The sequence below is a fragment of the Marmota flaviventris genome, chromosome 18, assembly GCF_047511675.1.
Source record: "Marmota flaviventris isolate mMarFla1 chromosome 18, mMarFla1.hap1, whole genome shotgun sequence".
NCBI lineage: Eukaryota > Metazoa > Chordata > Mammalia > Rodentia > Sciuridae > Marmota > Marmota flaviventris.
In genome coordinates, this window is record NC_092515.1 from 56,866,143 (window position 1) to 56,889,838 (window position 23,696).

Below are 23,696 nucleotides of genomic sequence, written 5' to 3' on the forward strand. Positions count from 1 at the left end.
CCTTAGGAGGTGGGGCCTAGTGGAAGGAGGTTGTGTCCCTGGGCGGGGAGGGGACAGTGTGACCCTGGCCCCTTCTTTTCTCTTTTTGCTTCCGGAGTGCCTTGAAGCCAATGGGCTTCTTCCGCCGCGTGCTCCTCACCACGGTCAAGGCTGCCTCACCAGCGGCTTGACAGCAACCAAGCACTGAAAGCCCTGCCGCCAACCCCAACCATCTTCCACCGTCCCAGTGACAATCACAACACTGATACGGATTAACTCGAGGTGGCGGCAATGCTACTGTGTGAGAAACCAGGGAATGTCCAGGGAGGGGGTGCCAAGGTCGATGCTTAAGAGTGGTGTGGAGGGGTGATCCCATCTCGATGTCACTATGTGTGTAGAGAATTTTTAGATAATGGAATTACAGTGAAGGGGGATAAACTGAAGAAATCTCAGTCACTCAGCTGAGGAAGGAGTTCGGGAAGTTAGGGAAGGAGAAACTCTAAGTGGCAACAGGAATCAAGCCACGGAGCTCACCTGCATGAGCTTCCCGTCTCAGGGAAAACAGCATGGGACAGGCTTTCCTGGGGTCATCAGCAATCATTCAACAGGCGCGACTGGAGGGTCTTGGGGTGATACTCTGAGAGCTTTGTTTTTTAAATTATACTTTTAAAGGAACCCCACTTATTAAGCACCTAGAATTCCAGGAACTGCATCAGGAAATTGCCACCTGATACCGTATCACAAACAAATTCTGCAAGGTAGAAAACAGCATCTCAATCTCGCAGGTGAGGCAATGAAGATTCAGAGAGGTGAAGAAAATTGTCCAAGGCACACCAGCACTAAGAGCAGGACTATAATCCAAATTCAGACCCACACCCTTAAATGGCTGTATTTTAATGGGAAAGATAGGGATGACTTAAATGGCTGTATTTTAATGGGAAAGATAGGGATGACTTAAATGGATGTATTTTAATGGGAAAGGTAGGGCCAGGTAGCAATCTGAATCAAGACTCTCCAGGCCCCAGCTCCGCTGGAAGGACAGGAGGAGCACATTCCTTGCTAATAGGGTGTAAGCCACAGATGTTCATTTTGAACATCAAAAAAGTAAGCAGGCCACTCTCTTGCAGTTCCTTTAATCCATCTGCCTCCAGAAATAGGCACGCTCTCACCTACGTATGAACTCAGTTTTTCTCAGAGGCCAATACAGGAAAACCCTGCTGCAAAGCTACGGACTGCAATTCCATCGTGACTCAGAGGGACCTCTGCTAGGGCCACACTTACCAGTCAGTCTGTAAAACAAGGCACAACAGCTGCGTCCTTATGAATTAACTGAAAGTGGTGTGTGTTTTACTGACACGACGGAGTAAGAGACCAGCAGTTGCGCCTCATTAGCGCACCTTCCCTTTGCTCTTCTTGTGCTGAGAACTCAACGTGGACCCATGGCCGACGTTCCACTTTCTTGAAGGACTCCAAATTTTATAGAGTAACTGCTGTGTTTAAAGTGAAGTGTTCTAGAATTCCTCCACTCCTTTGCCTTCTGATGCACAATGTGCTGCTCCTGTGGAGCGTGCTCCTCCAAGGTCACGGTCAGTCCCCTCAGAGCCTCCGCTGTGTGACTGGACGATGGTCGTGGATGGCCTTGTACTTGGAAGTCCTAAACGTCTCCTCTGCATTTCCTGTCCATGCTCTGCCCTTCTTAGGTGCCGCCTGCACCTGCTGTGAGCGTCTGCAGAGAGAGCCCACTTCCCCGGCATGACTTCCAGCTTCAGATCAGCCATGGGTTTGGAGCCAGACACCGAGTACAGGGGTAGAACCAGGGTTCCTTCTGCCGAGGATCCAGTCACCCCAGGACCATCTCAAAAGCAAGCCGCCACGAGGGACCTCCCCAAATCCCCAGCTAGCTACAGTCTCTCATGAGCCCCTGCAGAATGTGCACATTCTCGCCTTCTCTGCTTTCTGTGTGACCGAGACCCCTGTGATGGTCCACATCTGAGATGGGCCTCATGGACCCCTCGCCTGGTCTTCACGCCCTATGCAATCCCCTACCCTTGAGTGAGGACCAGACCTCGCAATCTGCTTCTATTCCAAAGCAATGGGATGTCACTTTCAAGAGAGGGTGAGGTGACCAAAAGACCACAGCTCTGTCTGGGCCACCTTCTCTTGCTGTCTCTTTTGGAGCACTGGCTCTGGAGGAAGTGGGCTTCCATACCAGGAGCAACCCTGGGGCCTACAAGGCAGGGAACAGATGTCTCTGGTCAGTGAAGACTGAGGCTTGTCAAAAAGACACATTGGTGATCTCCAATGAGACTACGACCCCAGCCAACACCTTTACTACCACCTGTGGGGGACTGGGAGCCCGAGGCACCCAGCTAAGCCACACCCAGATTCCCAACCCACAGAAATGTGAGATAATAAATGCACTGTTTTAAGGTGGGGAGTTTAGGGCAATGTGTTACACAGCGGTAGGTAACTGACACAATCCCATAAAAGCTATAATGGTGCTTCACTCGTCTATACATACCTCATGGCCCTTAGTTCAGAACCCTTCACATGATGGGATTTAACAAGTGCTTACTGAATTAAAAGAATGTGCAGTTTTTACCCTGTTAGAGTTTGGATCTGAAATCTCCCTCAAAGGCTCATCTGTGAAAGGCTTGGTCCCTGGCGGTGTCACTACTGGGATGTGATAGAAACTTCAGGAGGCGGGGCCTTGTTGGAAGAGGTGGGTCACTGCCGGCATGCCTTTGAAGGGTATCTTTTGTCTCTGGACCTTTTCTTGCTCTCTATCTCTGTTTCTAGATGCCACGAGACAAACATCTTTCCTCTACCACATCCTTCTACCATGATGCTCTGCCTCACCACAGACGCAGAAACAGTGCAGAGCCTCTGAAACAGAACCCAAATAAATCTTCCTTCTTCTTTTTTTTTTGATTCACGTGATTTATTTATTTATTTTATTTAGTCGTACATGACAGCAGAATGTATTTTGACATATAGTACATACATGGAATGTACGTACATCAATCATGATGTCTATTCTATTCTGCTGCCCTTCCCATCCTCCCTCCTCCTCCCCTCCTCTCCCATCCTTTCTCTCTATCCAATCTAACGTGACACATTTTTTTTCTTTTTCTCATCACAACATCATACGTGATTTCTGTATAACAACGAGGCTCTCCTTCCATCTTCCAGGCAACTCCCCTTCTCCCTCTTTTTCCCTCCCACCTCTCTTCCCTATTTAGTGGTAGTCTTCTTCTTATACTCTTCCTCCCTATCCCATTTTGAGTCACCCCCCTTATATCAGAGAAGACATTCAGCATTTGTTTTTTAGGGACTGGCTAACTTCACTTAGCATAATCTGCTCTAATGCCATCCATTTGCCTGCAAATGCCATGTGGCATTTATACACAATGGAATATTACTCAGCACTAAAAAAAAAAATCTTCCTTCTTTTAAGTTGTTTTTCTCAGGTATTCTGTCACAGTGACAGAAAGCTGAGAGACACAGAAAATTGGTACCAAGCAGTGGGGTCACTGTTGTTAGTATACCTGACCATGTGGTTCACAAGCCTTTGGAGTTGGTTTAGGAGATAAGCTTAGAAATGTTTGGGGAAGCAGGCTAGACAAAAGCTAAGAATGTTGTAAGCAGAGCTTATCAGGCAATGGAGACCAGAATGCTCACAGGAATATGGACAAAAAAGATCATGCTGATGAGGTTTCAGATGGAAATCAGGACTCCACTGGAAATTGCTAAGAGGCCACACATGTTAGTTCCAGTAAGGTGCTTGTCTATATTTTGTCCATGCCCTGAGACTTTGTGCGGAGGCTGAGTTGAAATATGGTGGATGAATCAATGTGGTGGAGAAAATTTCACGGCAGCACAACATTCAGACTGTGGCATGGGTCTTGTTGGCTGCTTTTAGTCAGATGATTTTAGTCAGCTTTTCTATCACAGTGACCAAGATACCTGACAAGAATATCTCAGAGGAGGGAAAGTTTATTTGGAGCTTGTGGTTTCAGAGGTCTCGGTCCACAGACGGCTACTTCCAATGTTCTTGGCCCAAGGTGAGGCAGCACATCTTGGGGGAAGGACCCAATAAAGGAAAGCTGCTCAGCTCATGGTGGGGTGGAAGGGGCCACAGGGAAAACACACCCTTCCAGGGCACACCCCCAGTGACCCATGTCCTCCAGCCACGCCCCACCTGCCTACAGTTATCACCTACTGCAGCCCATTCAGACTGGGATGGATTGATTAGGTGGCAGCTCTCATAACCCAATCATTTCTCCTCTGAATGTTCCTGTGTCGACAGGTGCTTCTGGGGGATATCTCATATTTGAACCATAGCACACATATGCAGTGAGAATCAGGAAAACAAAGGACAGCAGAAAAATTTGAGCTGTAGTTTAACCAGGAAGGAAGCAGTTAAAATATGGTCAAGAAAGTGTGGTTGCTGAAGAAAGAAGCCAGAACTTCACACTGGGACAACGGGAAAAAAGCTTTTGTGGCTTCTTAAGAACTGACCAGGTTCCACCCTACAACCTCAAGGACATAAAAGTGTAAATTCCTTGGAAGGACTGCTTTGAAAAGACTGCGCTGGCTCACCCTGCTCCCACAGGCTGCCTAGGAAGCTGTTTCCCCAGGACTCACTTCACTGTGCTCGACCATCAAGGCCCTCAGCGGCTGCTCGGCTGCGGTGCCAGTTAGCCCAGCTACTTCTCCCACCGGCAGCAGATGGTGGCATGGTCCACGTGGTGCTGGTTTTGCACACACACGGAATGCAAGGTTGTGTGGTCACAGAAGATTCTGACCAGATTTCAAAGACGGGTTGCCTCAAAATCTTGTTAGCACGTCCAGTAATGCATGAATTTCACCTGATAGCAGACATACAGCTAGGCAAAGAATTTCAACTGTGACGGTGACAGTGGTCTCCTTCCAGGTTCTCTACTAACGAGCAAGTGGATCCTGCTGATGACCAGTCAGTGGCCTCTGTTTTATCTTAACGAGAACTGGAGCATTTGCTGGATACCCCCATGTACCAGGAGCCTCTCTGCACACGTCATCTCTAAGCTCACAAGGAAGGTCCTGTGGGACTTCCATGAATGAGGAGGTTCAGAGAGGCAGAACAACTTCCCAAGGTAACACAGTGGCAAGCTGGTGGAGTAGATTCAAACTCAGGCCTATCAGACTCCAGAACCTCCTCTGGCAACTTTACCCAGTTGGCCAGCTCACCCAGAGGCCATCCACTGCGGGTGAGAGCCCGGAAATTATGGGATCGACAGCTCTTGCCCCTTCCCTGCCATCTGAAACGGCCAGTGCTGACGAGGAATGGAATTCCTGATTAACCACACCCATGGCTCAGCAGGTGAGGACCCGTGCACCTCAGATCAGTCAAGCACAGGTGGTCTTCGATTTCAGGGATGAGTGGAAAACACGAAGCTGCACCGAAGAGGGAAGGAACTGGCATGTGTCTGCTCTATCGATTTCTAGAAGGAAAACGCTGTGTCTTTTAAAGTATGCTTTTAAAAAGTAGTAAAAAATCCAAGAATTGGTCTCATGCGGATGCTTCATGATGAGCTTAAAATAACAGGGTTTTGGGGGTATGAACAATGCCAAGCCCCAATGGGTAAAGCCCGCCCTCTGGACTCCTGTGATCCCACACAGAGGTCTACAGGGGAGAGGACCTGGGGATGCTTCTGCTAAAGGTGGAGGAGGAGAGACCCCCAAACTCCAGGCCTAGTAAAAGGGAAGCCAGCCTTTACCAAGGGTTGCCCCACAGCCCACAGCATCAGCTGGCTCCTCTCTCACAGTCTGTCAATCACCCCAGACTCTTAGGCCCACAGTTCCACAAAAGAACCACAGTCTCTGTAAATCATAAGGATAAGACATGTGACCACAGGGTCGAGGATACAGCACCACACCCCATTCCACTTCCAGGGCTCCCTGAGGGTATTGAATCCACCAAGCAATGCCAGCTTGGTGAGTGGCCACCCCTCAGCCATGTCCCCCAGAGCCCACTCTGTGGCAACCCCCACCCTGTTCCCACAGGGTACTGCGAGGATGGGAAAGGAGGTCTGGAATGACGTCCCCACCTGTCCACCCCTCCAGCCACGGCCCTTACCTCCGGGGTCAGCGCGTTGTTGTCTGAGGTCTGGCTGGATAACAGGATGTGTGTGAAGCCCTCCTCCTTCCGCACCACGATGTCTCGAAACCGACAGTTGCTCTCATTCTGCCGGACACTGTACCTGAGCCTCTTGTCAAAGACGTAATCCTTTTCTGTCTCCAGCTTCCTCTTCATGGGGCTGTGCAGGCTCAGCCCCCCGTTGGTCAGTGCAGAACCTTCCAAATCAGAAGCACAAAGTGAGAAACTGACGTCAACCACAATCCCCCAGGAGTGCGAGCAGAGAGCACCTGGGTTTTCCGTGGAGAGGCCAGCCGCACCTGGGACACTTGTGCACGCTCTGTTCTGGGAGTAGAGACTGGGGCTAAATGCTGTCTCTCCAAATTCAGAGCAGGATCCAGCTGCATGGTCCTGAGCCCCTCTTTAGCACGCTGGCCAGTGAGCAACAGGGAACCCACTGGTCACTGGGAAGGTAGCCCTGTCCAAGGATGGACACCTCTGACAAAGGTGAGAACAGGAACAACACAAGCTGCCGGACTTGGTCCAACCTGAGCTATGTCCTGAGCTTTATGCCCTTCGATAGAGAGCCAGGAATGGGGTCTTGAGGCCCCAGTGCTTCCCGGGGGCTGCCCTGAGCTGAGGAGGGGGAGGGCCAGGCAGGCAGGGTCCTCACGTCTGCCCTCTCCTCTTCTGAATCAACACAGCGGCTGTGCACTTCACAAACAGCCAGAGTGCCCTGGATGAAAGTCTGAAAGCAAACAGCAAAGGGCAGGACGTGGATATGACAGTCCCCGGGCTATCTAGGAGCTGCAAGGAGCTCTGGGGCATCCCGGGAGAGCAATCCAGGCCCACCCCAAACCTCCACCCGAAGCCCACATGGGAAGAGGCTCAAAGAGTATTTTTAAAACACTTCCCAATCAAGGGGAAGAAGGAGAGAGAGAGAGGTGACTGTTGATCCCAAGGAATTAAGAGGATAACATGAGAAATACCGTGAACTTCCACCCATGCATTCCACGGGTTAGATGAGATGCACCAACTCCTCGAAAGACACAAACTCCCAACATACACACGAGGGGAAGCACATGGTTTCAACAGGACTTTATTAAATAAACTGAAGCCATCAGTCATCTTCTAAAGGAGAGTGCACTAGCCCAAGTGAGTCCTTCAGACATTTATGGAGGAAATCATACCAATCCTCCATGGTCCATTCCAGAACACAGAATCCAAGGAACACTTCCCAACTCATCCCCAGGGCTGCCACTAGTCCACTACCAAAACCAGATGAAGATGTCCTGAGAAAACGACCACGGACCAATGTGTCTCATGAACACGGATGCGAAAGGGTCCCACAAAATATCAGCAAACCAATGCTAGCAAGGTGTACGCAAGCTGGATCAACAGTTGGACATCAACCTACACAGTCTACCACATCAGAGGGCTAAAGAAGAAAAATTATATCATTGCATCGACCGATGCAAAAAAACACATCTGACCAAATCCAATACAAGGTGCTTCCCCGCTTATAAAACTCCTCCTGCTGGCACCACACCCAGTTGTGGGAAACTATGGGCCTCCTCCTTAAGGTGGGAAGCTAGGAGAGAATGTCCTCTCTCAACATCACCTTGGAAGTCCTGGCTAGTGCACAGGACCAAAAAAAAGGAAGTGAAACATTATAGGATCAAGAAGGCAGAAATGAAATGACTTTCATTTGCAAATGGCAAGACTGTTTATGTAGAAAGTACCAAAGAATAAAAGGGGGGGAACCCCAATCACCACCATTCCTGGAACCAACAGGCAAATTCAGAAGGGTCCTGACATAGAAGGTTAATGTGCAAGTCGTTACTTTTCCACATGCTAGCAAAGAACAACTGGAACTTGACATTTAAAAAACAGTGTTATTTACAACAGCACCCAGAATATGAAATATTTAGGTACAAATGTAATAACATATGTACAAGAACTATAGGTGGAAAACTACAAAACTCTGAAAAGAAAAATCAAAGAAGATCTAAATAAATCCAGGGATATTCTGTGTCCATGAATGTGAGTACCCCAAATTTTAAGATGTCAGTTCTGCCCCACTTGATCTATAGGTTCAATGCAATCCCAGTCAAAATCCCATAAGCTACTCTATACGTATTGTCAAACTAGTCCTAAATGATATTTAGGAAGGGAAAAGATCTGGAATAACCAAGACAATACTGAAGAGTTAGAACGAAGCTGGAGGATTCTCACGACCCACTGTGGAGAGTTAACACAAAGCCACAGTGCAGCACAGGAGAGAGGATGGAGTGGGGACCAACCCACCAGGACAGAGACCCTAGAAACAGGCCCAGGCCAAGGCAGGGGGGGGATCCTGATGCAGGAGCGAAGACGCTTTAGTGCAGAAAGGACAGACTTTTCCAACAAATGGTACTAAAACTGATGGGTGTGCGTTTGCAAAAGAAGAAAATGACCTTAACAGGACTTGACGCCTTTCTCAACCTGGACGCCAGACATAAGTGTAATGAAAAACTGTAAACTCTGAGAAGGTAAAAGGATGAAACCCAAGCAACTTTGGGTTTGGCAGTGAGTTTTTAGATACAGCAACAAACACAAGTTCCATGAAATAAGAAACTCATAAGTTGAGCGTTAAAATTAAAAATGCCAGTTCCTGGAAGATCATTGCTGAAGTCTGTTACTGAGTGGAATTATTTTGCAAATATGGACCTGACACATTTTTGTATCCAAAAATGTCAAAGGACTCTTAAAAAGCAACAGTAAGAAAACTAACAACCCACTGACCAATGGGCAAAAGGTCTGCGGCGCCGCCAGAGGAGCCAGGCAGGTGGCAGGCAGGCCGCGCAGCAGGCACCATCCAGTCATGAGGGAATTAAGGCAAAGAAATGTCAGCCAGGGGACCTGCGCATACCCCAGGTCAGCCGGGAGACCCCTACGTGTACCCCAGGTCAGCCGGGAGACCCCCTACGTGTACCCCAGGTCAGCCGGGAGACCCCCCTATGCGTACACCAGGTCAGCTGGGAGACCCCCCCACTACACATACACCAGGTCAGCTGGGAGACACCCCACGCCTACAGCAGGTCAGCTGGGAGACCCCCCCATGTGTACACCAGGTCAGCTGGGAGAACCCCCTACATGTACCCCAGGTCAGCTGGGAGACCCCTACATGTACCCCAGGTTAGCCAGCATCCAAAAGACTAACAGTACCAAGTGCGAATGAGGACAGAGAGCCACAGGGAGTCACCTCACTGCCGATGGGAACACGAAATGGGAGAGCCCTATGTTAAGAGGTAGGGTCTTCTCTTGAAAGGCTGAACGCAGCCTCAGCACAGGACACAGCAATCACCACTTGTAGATATTCATGGGCCCAGATGTTTGGGAATCTTACAGCCACGAAACAGTAACAAAACCAACCAAAAAAATGCAGCTTTATTCACAACCACCCCAGACTGCAAGTAACCAATATGTCCTTTAATAGGGGAGAGAATATGCAAATATAATGGAAAAGCACTCCGTGACAAAAAGAAATCAGCCAGCAAGCCACAATATGATGAGTGAATTTTCAATGCACATCCAGGTAAAAGAAGTCAGTCTGAAACTCCAACTGAATGGTGTTCTACGAATGATGAAACTGTAAATCTGCAAAAAGATCAGTGGTTGCTAGTGGTTCAGAACAAGGGGAGGGCTGAGTGGGTAAAGCAGAGGGGATTTTTAGAGCAGGGAAAAAATTCTGGATGACACTGAAATGGAGACCACCAGACAGAAGGTGTTTGCCAAAAACCAAAAACTTTGTAGCCCGAGCGCAAACTTCAAGCATACACATTTGCAATGTCACTTAGGAGGCTGCGGGATCCTGCAGAGAATGCAGAACGTGGCAGAGAACCCAGCTGTGCTGTGTATGTGTGAAACCACCTCGCTGGAGGCTGGGGAGCAAGGTGCTGACACTGGCCGCCTGAGGAATGAGTGGAGCCCACAAGACGAAGGGGAAATGAGCCTCCAGATGAGCCCCGTACTCCAACCCAAACGGCCGCTGCCAGAGGCCAGGGTTCACGATTCCCATCCTACTGGTCCAGGTAGACGACGACCAGACAGTTCAGCTAATGAACTGCAGATGGGGGAACAAGGTCTTCACCAGGGTGGAGTTCACAGAGAAGCAAAGCAGGAGGCCAGAATGATCCACAGGGCACTGGGTGAGAGTGGCAGATGTCGCAAGCAAACTAGAGTAACTCAGGAAGGGAGGTCGTGCACACAACCACCTGTACGTGAGCGTATGGCCACACTGCACCCCCTCACTCTCAGTGGAGGGCCCAGAACCAGTGACATCCCAACCTCGACGGCACAAGTGGGCCTCCAAGCTGGGCTCCCCCCCCCCCAGGGCACCCTGGCGAAGTGGCTGGCTCCAGGGCCAGAGCAGGAAGCACCCAAGACACAGTGCCAGAGCAGAAGCAAGACTCAAACAACAAAACCACCCCTGCAACACCGAGAGAGACACCAGGCCAGAAAACCATCACACAAACCCCAGTGGAGGGACACCCGATGGACGCCTGGGCAGCCCTCCTCAAGCCCCTCAGGCCATCAAGAAGAACAGTGTGAGAACGTCAGAGCCAGGAAGCTCACGGGGACGCGACACCTGCGTGCACGGTACCCAGCACACTGGACGGGGTTCTGGGACAGCCTCAGCTCCAGAGTGGAGGCTCTAGGAAGTGCAGGTGGCTCCTACCGACAAGTTTGCTATTCCTGCTCCTTGGCCACGGTGCCAGGCTAAGATGGTAAGATGCAAACAGAGGCCCGGTGGGGGCACAGGAACTCAGCCAGCTCTCCAATCTTTCTGTAATTCTAAAACTATTTAAAAAGTAGAGTTTATCTTAAAGGGTATATTTTCCAAATTAAGCTCATTACAGAGCAGCACTTCCCGGGTAATTCTGGCAGGCTTGAGAACTTCCCCAGCGGTTCGGACACTTGGTGTGCGTCAGGGTCACCCTCGCTGCTTGGGCAGCCCTAGGGCCAGGCACTAAGAACCAGGCTCCAGACAGCCCAGGGATTCTTCCGCCACCATCACTGTCACCAGGAGCCACTCTGGGGCCAGGTGTGGCAGTTTTCCTCTAGCCCTGTGTGCTGAGGAAGATCTGAAAATCTCACTGATGTGTCAGCCTTCCTGCCAGGTGGGAGCCGGGGACTGCTTCCTGTAGGGGGACGTGACCTCTCCAGGCCTTGCAGACTGCGGGGAGGGTGTGAGGAAGCTCAGAGGAGCCCTTCCTATGTGCTCTCTGTGGCTGGGATGGGAAAGAAGTCACCCACAAGCAGCAGCTGAGTGCCAGACCCAGGCTCCAGGGGCGGGCTCCGTGTTCTGATCCTCAAGGTGGAGGATCAAATAGGCTGCCGTGTTTAACAAACCCACATGCAGTCTACAGTGAGTCAGTGGGGGCTCTGATTTGCTCTCTCACCATCCGGCCCGCTAAGCACAGGGTCTGGCAGTACCTGCAGCTAGTGTGAGTCTTTCTCTAAACAACGTCGGGTCTTCAGGGAACAGCCCTGGGACACCCACACCCTGCTTCTCACAATACCTCAGGCACCTGGAAGCCATGGGAGGTGCTGCCCAGACCCAGAGCCCCAAGTCACCCTCTGGGTGGGCCCAGACGCTTCTCCTCACTTGCTTTTAGCCAAAGGGCTGAGAAGCAACAGGGCTCAGACTGTGAATCAGCACTGGGGGTCTTGGCGTCGCAGGCACTGAACCAAAGGCAGTCCCCTTGCAGGACTGTCCCCAGGAGGTGAGCTGCCTCATACCACATAGACCCTGTGGGCACCAGCGCTGCAGGGCACAGCAGAGGTGCCGCGTCCCCGCAGCTTCTGTGAAGCCACCTCATTTTGTACTTTTCCATTACTCAAAGCAACTGGGCTTTGTCAAATCAAGATGCAGCTCCTGCCACCCGGGGGGACAGTAAGGGACTTCAGGAGTGAACACTGTGTTTAATTAAAAGGCTCCTGTCCAGGGAGCAGTCTCTTCGGGGTGAACTTTGGACCCTGGGTGACAGGGCAGGGCTTCCTGACCCCACTGGGCACAGTCTCTGCAGCGGCCTGGGCAGAGCCCTGCCACGGCCCTGTTTGCAGTGGTTCCCGTGAGAGAGCTGCCCGAGGCCACCTGGACCTGCCAAGAAGTCAGGGCTCGGAGCGTGGAACCTTTCTACTTCCAGGCCGGTGAGGCTGCTTCCCAGCTGACCCACAGTGTCACCACGTGAGGGAGGGAGACTCGGGCGCCCCGTTCTGAGCAGCTCTGCAGCACTCAACAGTCCTGTGGAGCGGCCACTGTGGGTCCACTTCACAGATGAAACAAGCGAACAACTCACTGGGTGCCGCACAGCTTCTGAATGGGAGGAGGACTGGGGCTGGCCGTCCATCGTATCCATTCGTTTGAAATCTAACTACGGGCCAGCTGCCCTCCAGGTGGTAGGGTTCCAGCACCGAGAGGGAAAGGCTGCTGCCCTGGTCAGCCTGCTCCGGTGGGCATGGGGGTGAACAGTGACTAACACCTAAAATCACAGATCAGAACACGACAGGTGGGCTGGGCTGGGGCTCTTGTAGAGACCTTGCTTTGCACATGTGAGGCACTGCGTCTGGTCCTCAGCACCACATAAAAACAAGCAAATAAAAGAGTTAAGATATTGTGTCCACCCACAACTAAAAAAAATATTAAAAAAAAAAAAGGTTATAGCTGGGCACAGTGGCACATGCCTGTAATCCCAGAGACTCTGGAGGCTGAGGCAGGAGGACGCCAAGTTCAAAGACAGACTCAGCAAAAGTGAGGCACTCAGTAACTCAGTGAGACCTGTCTCTGAATAAAATACAAAATGGAGCTGGGGATGTGGCTCAGTGGTTGAGTGCCCCTGAGTTCAATCTCAAAAAATAAATAAATAAATAAATAAATAAAAATTTAAAAAAAAAACCCAAGGTGTATTTGACAAGTAGACCCTACTTATCAAAGTCCATGACCTTCCCATTGGAGCACAGGGTGAAGTAGTTCCCAGAGACGAGGGTCCTGGGATCCCCTGACCCAGTAACCCACAAAACCATCCAAGGACAGCAGACCTGCCATTCCTTCAGGACTCTGAGCTCGTAGGCTGATGTCACCTTGGGAGGATGCTGGGCCAAGAAGGGCAAAGAGCCTTCTGGGTGCTTGGACCCCGTCATGTGGCCAAGCCACTCATGACTTAGAAACCTCCTTCAGGAGATGCAGAGGAATGTGTCCAGGAGATGCAGGGAAATGTGTCCTGCAGATGTAGGGGAATGTGTCCTGCAGACTGCAGCCCCATGTGCTGTCAAGAGGCCCCCCCGCCACCGGGCCTCGTGCCTCTGAGACTGCACCAAGCTGGCAGCGAGGCGCCTTGGGACAGAACATCCTGGAAGTGCCAGGTGCAGGCTCTGCGGTCACACCCATGGGAACCCCAGCCCTGAGCTTGCTACCTGGGAGGAATCGGGAGGCCACCGAGCCCCACGTCCTCACCTGCAGTTCACAGGACCCACTCTGCAGGGCTGTTTTGAACTTGTTCAATCGAAGAGCTGACAGCAGGGTGACTCTGCTCATGCTAGGAACCCCCACGCTGCTGAGAGGTGGCAAGGAGGGATGCCAAGACAAGCTAGCCAGCAGCCCCCCACCCTGCCTCGCAGTCCCCCGCAAAGCCCAGGCTGAAGATGGGCGTCCCCGCCCCTGAGGAGTCCAGGAAGCCCAATGGAGGGGCACCAGCACCACCTGCAATGCAAACCCCACATTCCCTCTCGAGGGCTGCAGGGCTGGGCAACCTGGGGGCCTCTACTGTCCCACCTGAGGAACAGGAGGCGCCATTCCTGCCTGGAGGACTGTCGGCAAGTACGGGAAAGGAGACGCAGGCCGCGTGTCCAGGGTTGGAATCCCACCACGCCAGCCTCCTCCCCGCTTCCCTCCAGGCCTCTCTTCAAAGTACGAGGAGTCTTCCACCCACTGTGCTCCCACACGGAGGGCGGAGAGAGCTGAGGAGGGAGGCTGGCTCCCAGAGGAGATCATCACCTCTGGGCACAAGAGGCAGAGCATCCTCAGGCACAGCCACCAAGGCCAGGCACAGGGAGGGGGCAGCGGGGGCTGAGGAAGGGACAGGGCTGAGTGTCTTCCCTGTAGCACTGCAGGACGGGAGGGGGCCCAGGCTCCAGGCTGTTGGCCAAGGGATGAGCGGGCCCCTCCCACCCCTCCAGGCCCCAATTGCCTAGCACCAGCCGAGCGATCCGAGATGGGGGGGCTGCACCCCGTCAAGGACTTGGGGAGTATTCTGAATGCTCAAAGTGCTAGACACAAGAAAGATGCATTTAAATAAACAAGAATCTCTCCAACAAAAGCAGAAATAAAGGAAATAAAGACAGTGAGCAGGAGAAAGAACCAATTAAAAATCAAAGAGGGAAAAATACTGTGTATCACAAATTAAGGACTAACATCCCCGGATCGTAAAGAGCTTTCACACACTGGAGATGAAAAGACCAAAAAGCCCTCAAACAAAAGACACAAACAATCCACAAACATTACATCAATATGGTCCTTGAATATAAAAAATAAAAAAAACTTCAACTTCACTCAAAGGAGTAATGCAAATTAAAATTTGTAATAAAAGAAATGAAGAATTAAAACTGCACTGAAAACTCTACCTCTTGACATCATCCTCTGCTCGAGAGCATTCAGGGAGTCAGGTAGTTTCCACATAATGAGTGGGGTGAAAAGCAGTACCCTCTGAAGAAAAACCGGCAAGAGCTGACAGAATTGTCTCTGCACTTTCTCTACTAGTCAATAAACTCACCACAAACATGTTACCTCCAAGTGAGCAAAAACGTACATGCATGAGATTATTGTTTACAGCATTATTTGTTATTGCAAATACTGGAAACTACCTAAATATCCAAGCACAGATTGGTGGAATAAACTAAGGTGTGTCCACATAGTGGAACATACAGTATGAACCTATAAAAAGAGGAAGAGAACCATCTCTATGAACTAACAGGGAATAATTTCCAAACATATTTTCAAGTGAAGAAAAGAAACGCTACAAATATTTTGTCTTTAGTATAAGAAGGATGGGAAATGAACACAGATAAATCTGCTTACTTTTACAAAAATAAACACAGGAAAAATAAACCAGAAAACAATGGCATTGGTTATTGACATGTGGTTGACAGGAGACCAGAGGAGAGGTGGGGAAAGTGTGGCACTTTGTTGAATAGATCTTTTTAATTTTGGGGAAGTATGTTAAAATGCATTAAGGTATAAAATAAAATCAATGAAGACGGAGGAAAATAAATTAAATATAAAGAAATAAATGTAATCATATTTCAAATGAATAATATAGCCACTCTGAGGTGGGAACAGAATTAACACAGATAACTTTTGGATGCACTATTATGAGTATAAGCCATTGAATAAATCTTGAACTTTTCTTAGTGGGCTTGCTTTTCAGAGTAGTAAGAGTGGAGCAATTCTAAAATTATTTTAGGACTAGTATAGGCTGAGAAATAAGTAAATACATGAGGTGGAGAAACAGAATATTTTTAGCCTTTCCTTTCTTCACTGAAAATATGTTTGGAAATTACCCCCTATTATTTCATAAAGATAGTTCTCTTCCTTTCTTAGAGGTGCATAATACTCTACTATCTGGACACACTTTAATTTATTCCACAAATCTGTGGTTGCACATTTAGGCAGTTTCCAGTATTTGCAATAACAAATAATGAAAGAAGGGACATATGAAGGTAGGATGGAGGAAGACAAGAAGAATCCGGTGGGGCGAGGATGGAGCTGCAGCATCTGTACAAACTCCTGGATGGAGATGCACCTCTCTTCAGTCTGCTGCTGGGAGGGCTTAGAAGAAATGAAACCCCGTAGGATCAGCACACCTGGATCCCACATGTTGGTTTTCTCAATAATGATCCCTGGAAACCAGAGGAGAGAGCGGGCTGCCTTAGGGCCAGACAGACAAGGCACAGGTTGGTCTAGAACATCTTACTGTGCCTGGAAGGAAGGAGCTCCTCCAAAGAATAACCAGACAGGGAAAAGGATCAATGAGGCGGCTCTTAAGGACACTCCTCCTGGCAGCCAAACCTCAGCGAATCTGAACATGAAAATAAGCAGCAACAATCCTGGATTCTAAACAATCGCATGAAATAAATGGCGATGACAGAGATGACTCATAATGGATGGACGGACGGATGCGGTGGGTGGTACACGGACAGGCTGGGTGAGGGATAAAGAACAACACTGAAGACATCAAATATTTCACTGGAGACACATAACCTACATCTGATCTTGAAGAAACCAAACTGAGCAACACTCAGTGAAATAACTGGTGTATATTCTTCAAAAAGGAAAGCCATTAAAGAAAATGCACAACTGAGGAGCCACTCCAGGGACAAGTCGACCAGACAGACAAGAAGGCACCATCACTACCTAAGACACCCAGGGGTACTCGGAAAAATTAGAACATGGACTATATAGATGAGATCAATATTGCAGCAATGTGAAATATCCAGAATTCACAACTGCACTGTGTTCACTGCAGAACATTATTTTCTTAAAAATATCCACACTCAATATTAAGGGGGAAAAGAGGGATAATATATGAAATCTATCATCAGATAGTTCATAAAATAATAATTTGCATATCATTCATATAATCTTTTGTACATGTGTAGGTCTCTCTCTCTATAATTATCTATGTACATGTAGGTACACACAAAGAGAAAGACAAAAAAACATGGCAAAATGATTAAGCCAGTGAATTGGATGGCAAAGTAGCAGGATATACATTTAACACCCATAAATCAATTGCATTCCTATACATAAGTGATGAATCAACTGAAAGAGAAATTAGGAAAATTATCCCATTCACAATAGCCTCAAAAAAAAATTGGTGGGAATCAATCCAACAAAAGAAGTGAAAGACCTCTACCATTAAAACTACAGAATACTTAAGAAAGAAAAAGACCTTAGAAAATGGAAAGATCTCCCATGCTCTTGCATAGGCAGAATTAATATTGTCAAAATGGCCATACTAACTAAAGTGCTATACAGATTCAATGCAATTCTATTAAAGTTCCAATTTCATTCTTCATAGAAATAGAAAAAGCAGTCATTAAATTTATTTGGAAAAATAAGAGACCCAGAATAGCCAAAGTAATCCCAAGCAAGAAAAGTAAAGCAGGAGGCAATCACAATACCAGATCTTAAACTATACTTCAGAGCTACAGTAACAAAACTGGCATGGTACTGGCACCAAAACAGACATGAAGACCAATGGTACAGAATAGATGACACAGAGACAAATCCACATAAATACAGTTATCTCGTACTAGACAAAGGACCATAAACACATACATTGGAGAAAAGACAGTCTCTTCAACAAATGGTGCTGGGGAAACTGGAAATCCATACATAGCAGAATGAAAATATCTCTCACCCTGCACAAAAATCAAAGTGGATCAAGGACTTGGGCACTAGAACAGAGACCCTATGCCTAATAGAAGAAAAAAGAGGCCCAACTCTCCATCATGTCAGCTTAGGAACTGACTTCCTCAACAAGACTCCTAAAGCACAAGAAGTAAAATCAAAAAATGAGGTGGTATCAAATCAAAAAGCTTCTTCACAGCAAAGGAAACAATCAAAAATATGGAGAGATCCTACAGACTGGAAGAAAATCTTTGCCACCTGAACACCAGATAGATCATTAATCTCTGGATATATAAAGAACTCAAGAAACTTAACACCCATAAAACAAAGGAACTGAACAGACACTTCACAGAAGAAGAAATATGATCCGGTCAACAAATACATGAAAAAATATTCAACATCACTAGCAATTACAGAAATGCAAATTAAAACTACATTGACTCATCTCACTCCAGTCAGAATGGCAATTATCAAAAATACAAGTAACAATAACATTGGTGAGGATGTGGGGAGAAAGATACACACATAAATTGCTGGTGGAACTGCAAACTGATGCAACCAATCTGGAAAGCAGTATGGAGATTTCTTAGAAAACTTGGAATGGAACCACCATTTGACCCTTTATCCCACTCCTCAGCATATACATAAAGGACTTTAAATCGGCATACTACAGTGACACAGCCACATCAATGTTTATAGCATCTCCATTCACAATATCTAAACTATGGAACCAACCTAGATGCCCTTCAACAGATGAATAGATAAAGAAAATGTGTTATATATACATAATGGAATATTACTCAGCCAAAATAGAATGAAATTATGGCATTTTCCAGTAAGTGGATGGAACTGAGAATACCATATTAAGTGAAATAAGCCAGTCCCAAAAAACCAAAGGCCACATGTTCTCTCTGATATGTGGATGCTGACTCACAATGGGGGGAGGCTTTTATCTGGTATGTGATACTGGGATCAAATTGGGGGTCGGTAGGAGCGAGGATGGGACTAGGAAAGAAGTAGAATGAATAGCACATAACTTTCCCAAGTTCGTATCTGAATCCACAACCAGTGTAACTCTGGTACAACCACAAAAATGGGAAGTCATACTCCATGTAGGTATATGATATGTCAAAGCACATTCCACTGTCAGATATGACTAGAAAGAACAAATAAAAAGTTTTTTAAAACCCAGTTTATTTTGAATAGGGGTACTTCATGATGCTCAGTAAGTATGAAACCACTTCAAAATAAAGAGTTAAATATAATGTAAACAAAACTAACCTGAAAATAAGATCCAAATCAAAATTTTATTCAAGGAATAATCCTAAGACAGAAATTACTCAAAAAGTTAATAGCAGAATATTTTTCTAGAACCTAAAAAAAGTTCTTAGTTTGACAGAGCACTCTGAGTACCAAGCAGGGTAAAAAAGACAAATAATAATGAAATTAAAGAAGGTTCATAGGTAAAGAAGTTTGTAAAAAAAAAAAAAATAGCATACACAGAAAAATGACATTATTCAAAGAGAATGACACATTCATAACAGCAACAATAGGAGGCTTTAAAAAAATGAGCTACTATCATCAAAATGACAAGAGAAAATAACCATTAACCATTTATACCCAGCTAAAATAGCATTCAGAAGACCACAACAAACGGGCATTTTCAGATACTCATACAATAAGAGAGGTTATCTACCACAGACTCTGAAATAAATATTCAGAGAAACTTTAGCAAATCAAGAAGTTAATTCAGAAAAAGACCTGGGGGAAAGAAAACAAAGTAGATAAATTTTTTTTTTCAGTAAATGTAATTATTAGCTATAAAAATAATGATCGTTGGTCTTTAACAACATTTAGTATATATATAAAACAATAATAAGATTTAGAAAGGATATACTAATGCAATTTCAAGCTCAGGAGAGGTACCTTCCTATATTTAGTAGGAAGATATCCCATTTGTTAGAAAAAAATACTAGGTAGATATGTGTGCCAAAATTTAAAAATATAAATACAATCTACAGCTAGCTTCTAAGTCACTAGAGGGGGAGAAAATATATATATAAAATGTATCGATGCAATAAAAATCTTTTTTTCTTTTTTCTTTTTTTTTTTTTTTGTGGTGCTGGGGATCGAACCCAGGGCCTTGTGCATGTGAGGCAAGCTCTCTACCAACTGAGCCATTTCCCCAGCCCCCAATAAAAATCTTGATAGGTCAAGGGACAGGGTGAGAGGAGCAGAGAAAAAAATTAAAAGGAAATGAAAAATAGAAATAATTCAAATAAATCAACAATCATATTAACCTGTGATCAGAGGACATTCGTATTTTGAAGACAAAGATAATAAGATTGGACAAAAGAATAAAGATCTTGGCGGGTTCCCCAAGGAATGACTGGGAAAGACACAAGAAGCCATCTCAACTCGGCCCACGATGAGGGAGCAACGCTGCCCAGCTCATGGAGGATGGCAGAGGCAGCCAGGACAAGGAGCAATGGCACGCTCTGTCCACGCGCAGGTTGCCACACAGAGGTACGAATGCGGCATCTGGTAGATCAGGGGCGGTATGCTGGACTCAAGCACCAGGACTCTGAAACCTCACCCTGGCCCAGGCCTCCGCCTGGCGCTGCCTCCAGGGGATGTCCAACGGTTCCTCCCAACAGCCCAGGCTCTGCTGAACAAAGCAGGAAGGAACCAGGCACTACAGCTGTTCCCTGCTTCGTGCGATGCTGTCCCCAAGCAGAGCTCAGTCTGTTGTGTTTTCGTCACCTGCCAGACATCCCCACCAGACTGCGGGCTCTTGGGGAACAAGCCTGGGACTCACTCTCCTGTGTGTCTGCAGCACTGAGCCCAGGGCCCAGCCGACAGCACATGTCCCCCAAACTGTTCACTGAGGTCATGAAGGGGCCAACCAACAAGGAGGGGGCCACTCAGCAGCCACATGCATCACCAAGTTCATAAGCACCGACCTGACATGCCGCAGTCTGGCTGGGCACAATCAGGAGCCACTTGTCAAAAGAAACTAACTTTATTTTTAGAACCACACACGCGAAACAAAACAGCCTCTCAGGAAAAACCCTCAGAGCCTCAACTGCCACCACCGGCTTTCCACAAGCCTCTCTCCCCCACACAAGCTTCTCTCCACCTCCCACAATCCTCCTGCTCTTGAGGCCGATTGGCTGGGTCACGTGGGCGGAGCCAAAAAAGTCCCCCAATGAGCAGCTCCGTGGTCTGAAAGGGCAGGGAAACAGCCCAATGAGCATCACCGCAGAGGAGCCAATCAGCTAGATGTTGCTGGGGCCGCTGTGAGCCAATCATCAGCCGGCAGCTGGAAGTTTGCTAGCAGCTGGAAGTTTGCTGGGGCCCCTTCGGCTGTGGCTCTCAACACTGACACGGGGGTGCGTTCCATGTCCGCCTCATTCTCAGACCATGAGGTGTCTGCTGCAGGTCCAGCGCTCAGGGAAAGGCGCGGAAACGCGTGCCCTTCCGCTTCCGCAGTTGGCCTGCTCTCACACCCAGGGGACCAGCCTGTGCGGGTGCCACACCTGGCACTCAGCCTCCCAGCAGCCAAGTGAGATCTCACCCCGGGCCATGCCGAGGAGAGTGCGAGGACATAGTAGCACCTGTGTGGCTCCAGCCACGAGGACACAGAGAACTTCAGGGACATGGGGGGGGGGGATTTCTCCTTCGGAGGGAACACCTGCCCCCCCCCAACCTGTTGGAGAGCTCGTCCTTCCCCATGCAGCTCCAGTGACCTCTGGACATCTTCCTAGGGCGTCATGTCCCTCCCCCCACCCCCGGCTGTGTCCAAGCTGCACCCACAGCCACACTGCACTGTCCTCCATCCTCCTGCCACCTATTCCCTGAGCGCCTGTGATGTGCTCGGTCCCTGAGGTGCAGAAACAGATGTGGCCTGAACCTGCAATCATGGAAATGTTCAGCAGCTGGACAGCCGAATCCAGTGGCCACAGACAGCTATTCAAAGTTTTAGATTCTTTAACTTTCATTAACTGAAACTTAACTTTAGCTACCCGTGGCTGGGGGCCACCCTATTGGACTGGGCAGGAAATCACACCCCAGGATAATTCCCAAGCACACCTCACGTATCTCGATTTAGCTTCTCCTGAATGTCTGGCTCCCTCCTCGTCCCCAGATGGATTCTTGAAGGCCAAGGCTGTAGTTGCTGCTCCTGCCCATGGAGCAGCACAGGGGAGGGCTCAGGCCCTTGTTTGGTGAGTGAACGAACAAAGGCTAGACCTAGAACAGAGGACCTACGGAAGTCCCTGACCCCGACCAAAAGATAGAGGGGACGAGAGGCCAGAAAGCAGCATGAGGAAAGAGCTGGGAAGGGGCCCCTCCCAGACCCATAAAAAGATGCAAGTGCCAAGTGCGTTCTTGCCGCCCTTTCCCCCGTCCGTCCTGTCTTGGGAAGCAGATAATCATAAAGAGGAGGAGGAGAAGGCACTGCCTAAGGGCAGCTCACACTTGAGCACCTCGGGTGGCGAACTGGGCCAGGGATGGGAAAGGGCAGCCATGAGGAGAAAGAGGGAAGACCCAGCAGTCCTCCTGCTGAGCAGAGCTGTGATCTGCACATAGGGTCGGGGTTTTCCAGCTGCAGTTCTCAGAAGAGAAAGCGAGAGGTCTGGGGCAGGGGCCACTTCCTGGTCTGTGGCCGACCTGCAGGAGAACTGTGAACAAGGGCTGCGCCGGCCTGCTGGGCGGGGGAGGCGCTGACAGAGGGCCAAGTCAGGTGTGGAGCCTGGCCTGCCAACAGGGCAGTGGAAACAAGGCGCTGCCACCTGCAGCAGCTTCCTGCAGTAATCCTGGGGCGGGGTGTCACCTTCTGAAGACGGGCGGGGAGGGCCTGGAGCTGGAAACCCTCTGAGGGACCCACCCATGCACTTTGTGAGAGTCACAGTGTACGGCCAAAGCGCTCAGCATGCACCCGGAGCCCCCTGCCTGTCCCACTGTCTCACAGCTGTCATGCCCCAGCTCCCCACTGTCCACCTACAGAAGTCCCAACCTCAGGGCCTTAATGAAACTGCAAAGCTCAAATCCACAGGCATAAAGAACCTCAGCCACGCGGGCCATCGCCTGGCCTGCTATGATTGTGCCTGATAACAGTCATCTGCTCCGCATTCGAGGAAGCTCAGGTCCCAGGATTACCTGGAGTTGCTGAGGATCATAAGCATCTTGTGATGTTTGCTGTCAGACATCTAAACGTCTGGTCTGCAACAGCCAGATGAGCAAAACACAAATTCAAAATGCAAAACTGCCTGACTAAGACGGACGGCTTCTGCAGGTCAAATCATGCCTCCTGCAGCAAGGCCGCCTGACTCCAAGAGCGCTGCTGCGCCACACTCCTGGCATGTGGCGGAATCCTCGCAGCGGCTCGCTCTGCAGTGACTCTGCTGAAGGTGTTGCAGCTCCTGTCCCTGACACCCCTCTGTGGAAATGCAACGCGCCTCGCCTTGGCTCCACCTTGCTGTGGGGCCTCAGCTCCCACTCCTGTCCCTCCAACACCCGGATCCTCAGGACTATCCGAGGTTCTTGGACTCTGTGTTTCCTGTATCTGAGCCATTGCTTCAGCTGACCCCTTGGCCGGCAAAGCCACTCCCGTCCACCTACACCTGGGGGTTCCAGAGCCATTCAGTGCTTCTCTACCCAACACCTGCCTCTTCTGCCCCAGGTGCCCAGGAACAACCGCCCACTTGGCTCCCAAGGTGGGGGGTCCTGGTTCTTCCTGACTTGCCAGCACACTCAGGTCACTGGGGACCAGCTGACCCCCCTTCATCAGTTTAATCAGCTTGGAGTTCTTTGGAAGACAAGGCTGGTCATCTCTATGTCCTCAGTTCCCAGCACACAGGGGGGCAAAGTATAACCTGCTTTAGCTGAATTATAGGAGAAAAAGTATGGTCCCAAAAGGATAAATCATCTAGTTCTCCTCTGGGCTCCCTAAAGCAGCAGGAGAGTAGCGGCTGAGAGGATCTGGAGCCAGACAACGCAGGCCCACAGGCTGCAATGGCTGCCTACTGCCTGAGGGGCCACAGGCCAGCTCTCTCAGTGGCATGCACCTCAGTTTCCCTGCCTGTAAGCCGACAGCAATGGCTGCTGCCCGTGAGGATTAACTGAGCTGCTGGACCAGGGCACTGC

The 23,696-nt window shown here is 48.9% G+C and overlaps 1 protein-coding gene across 1 annotated transcript in view; it reads right to left on the bottom strand.

Moving 5' to 3' along the window:
- The window catches only part of Cdyl2 (chromodomain Y like 2), a 164,422-nt gene that overhangs the window by 22,012 nt on the left and 118,714 nt on the right, over positions 1-23,696 (bottom strand). Inside the window, exon 3 of the mRNA XM_071604248.1 lies at positions 6,098-6,315. Coding sequence (XP_071460349.1) covers positions 6,098-6,315 — 218 coding nt within the window. The remainder of the gene's footprint in view (positions 1-6,097; positions 6,316-23,696) is intronic.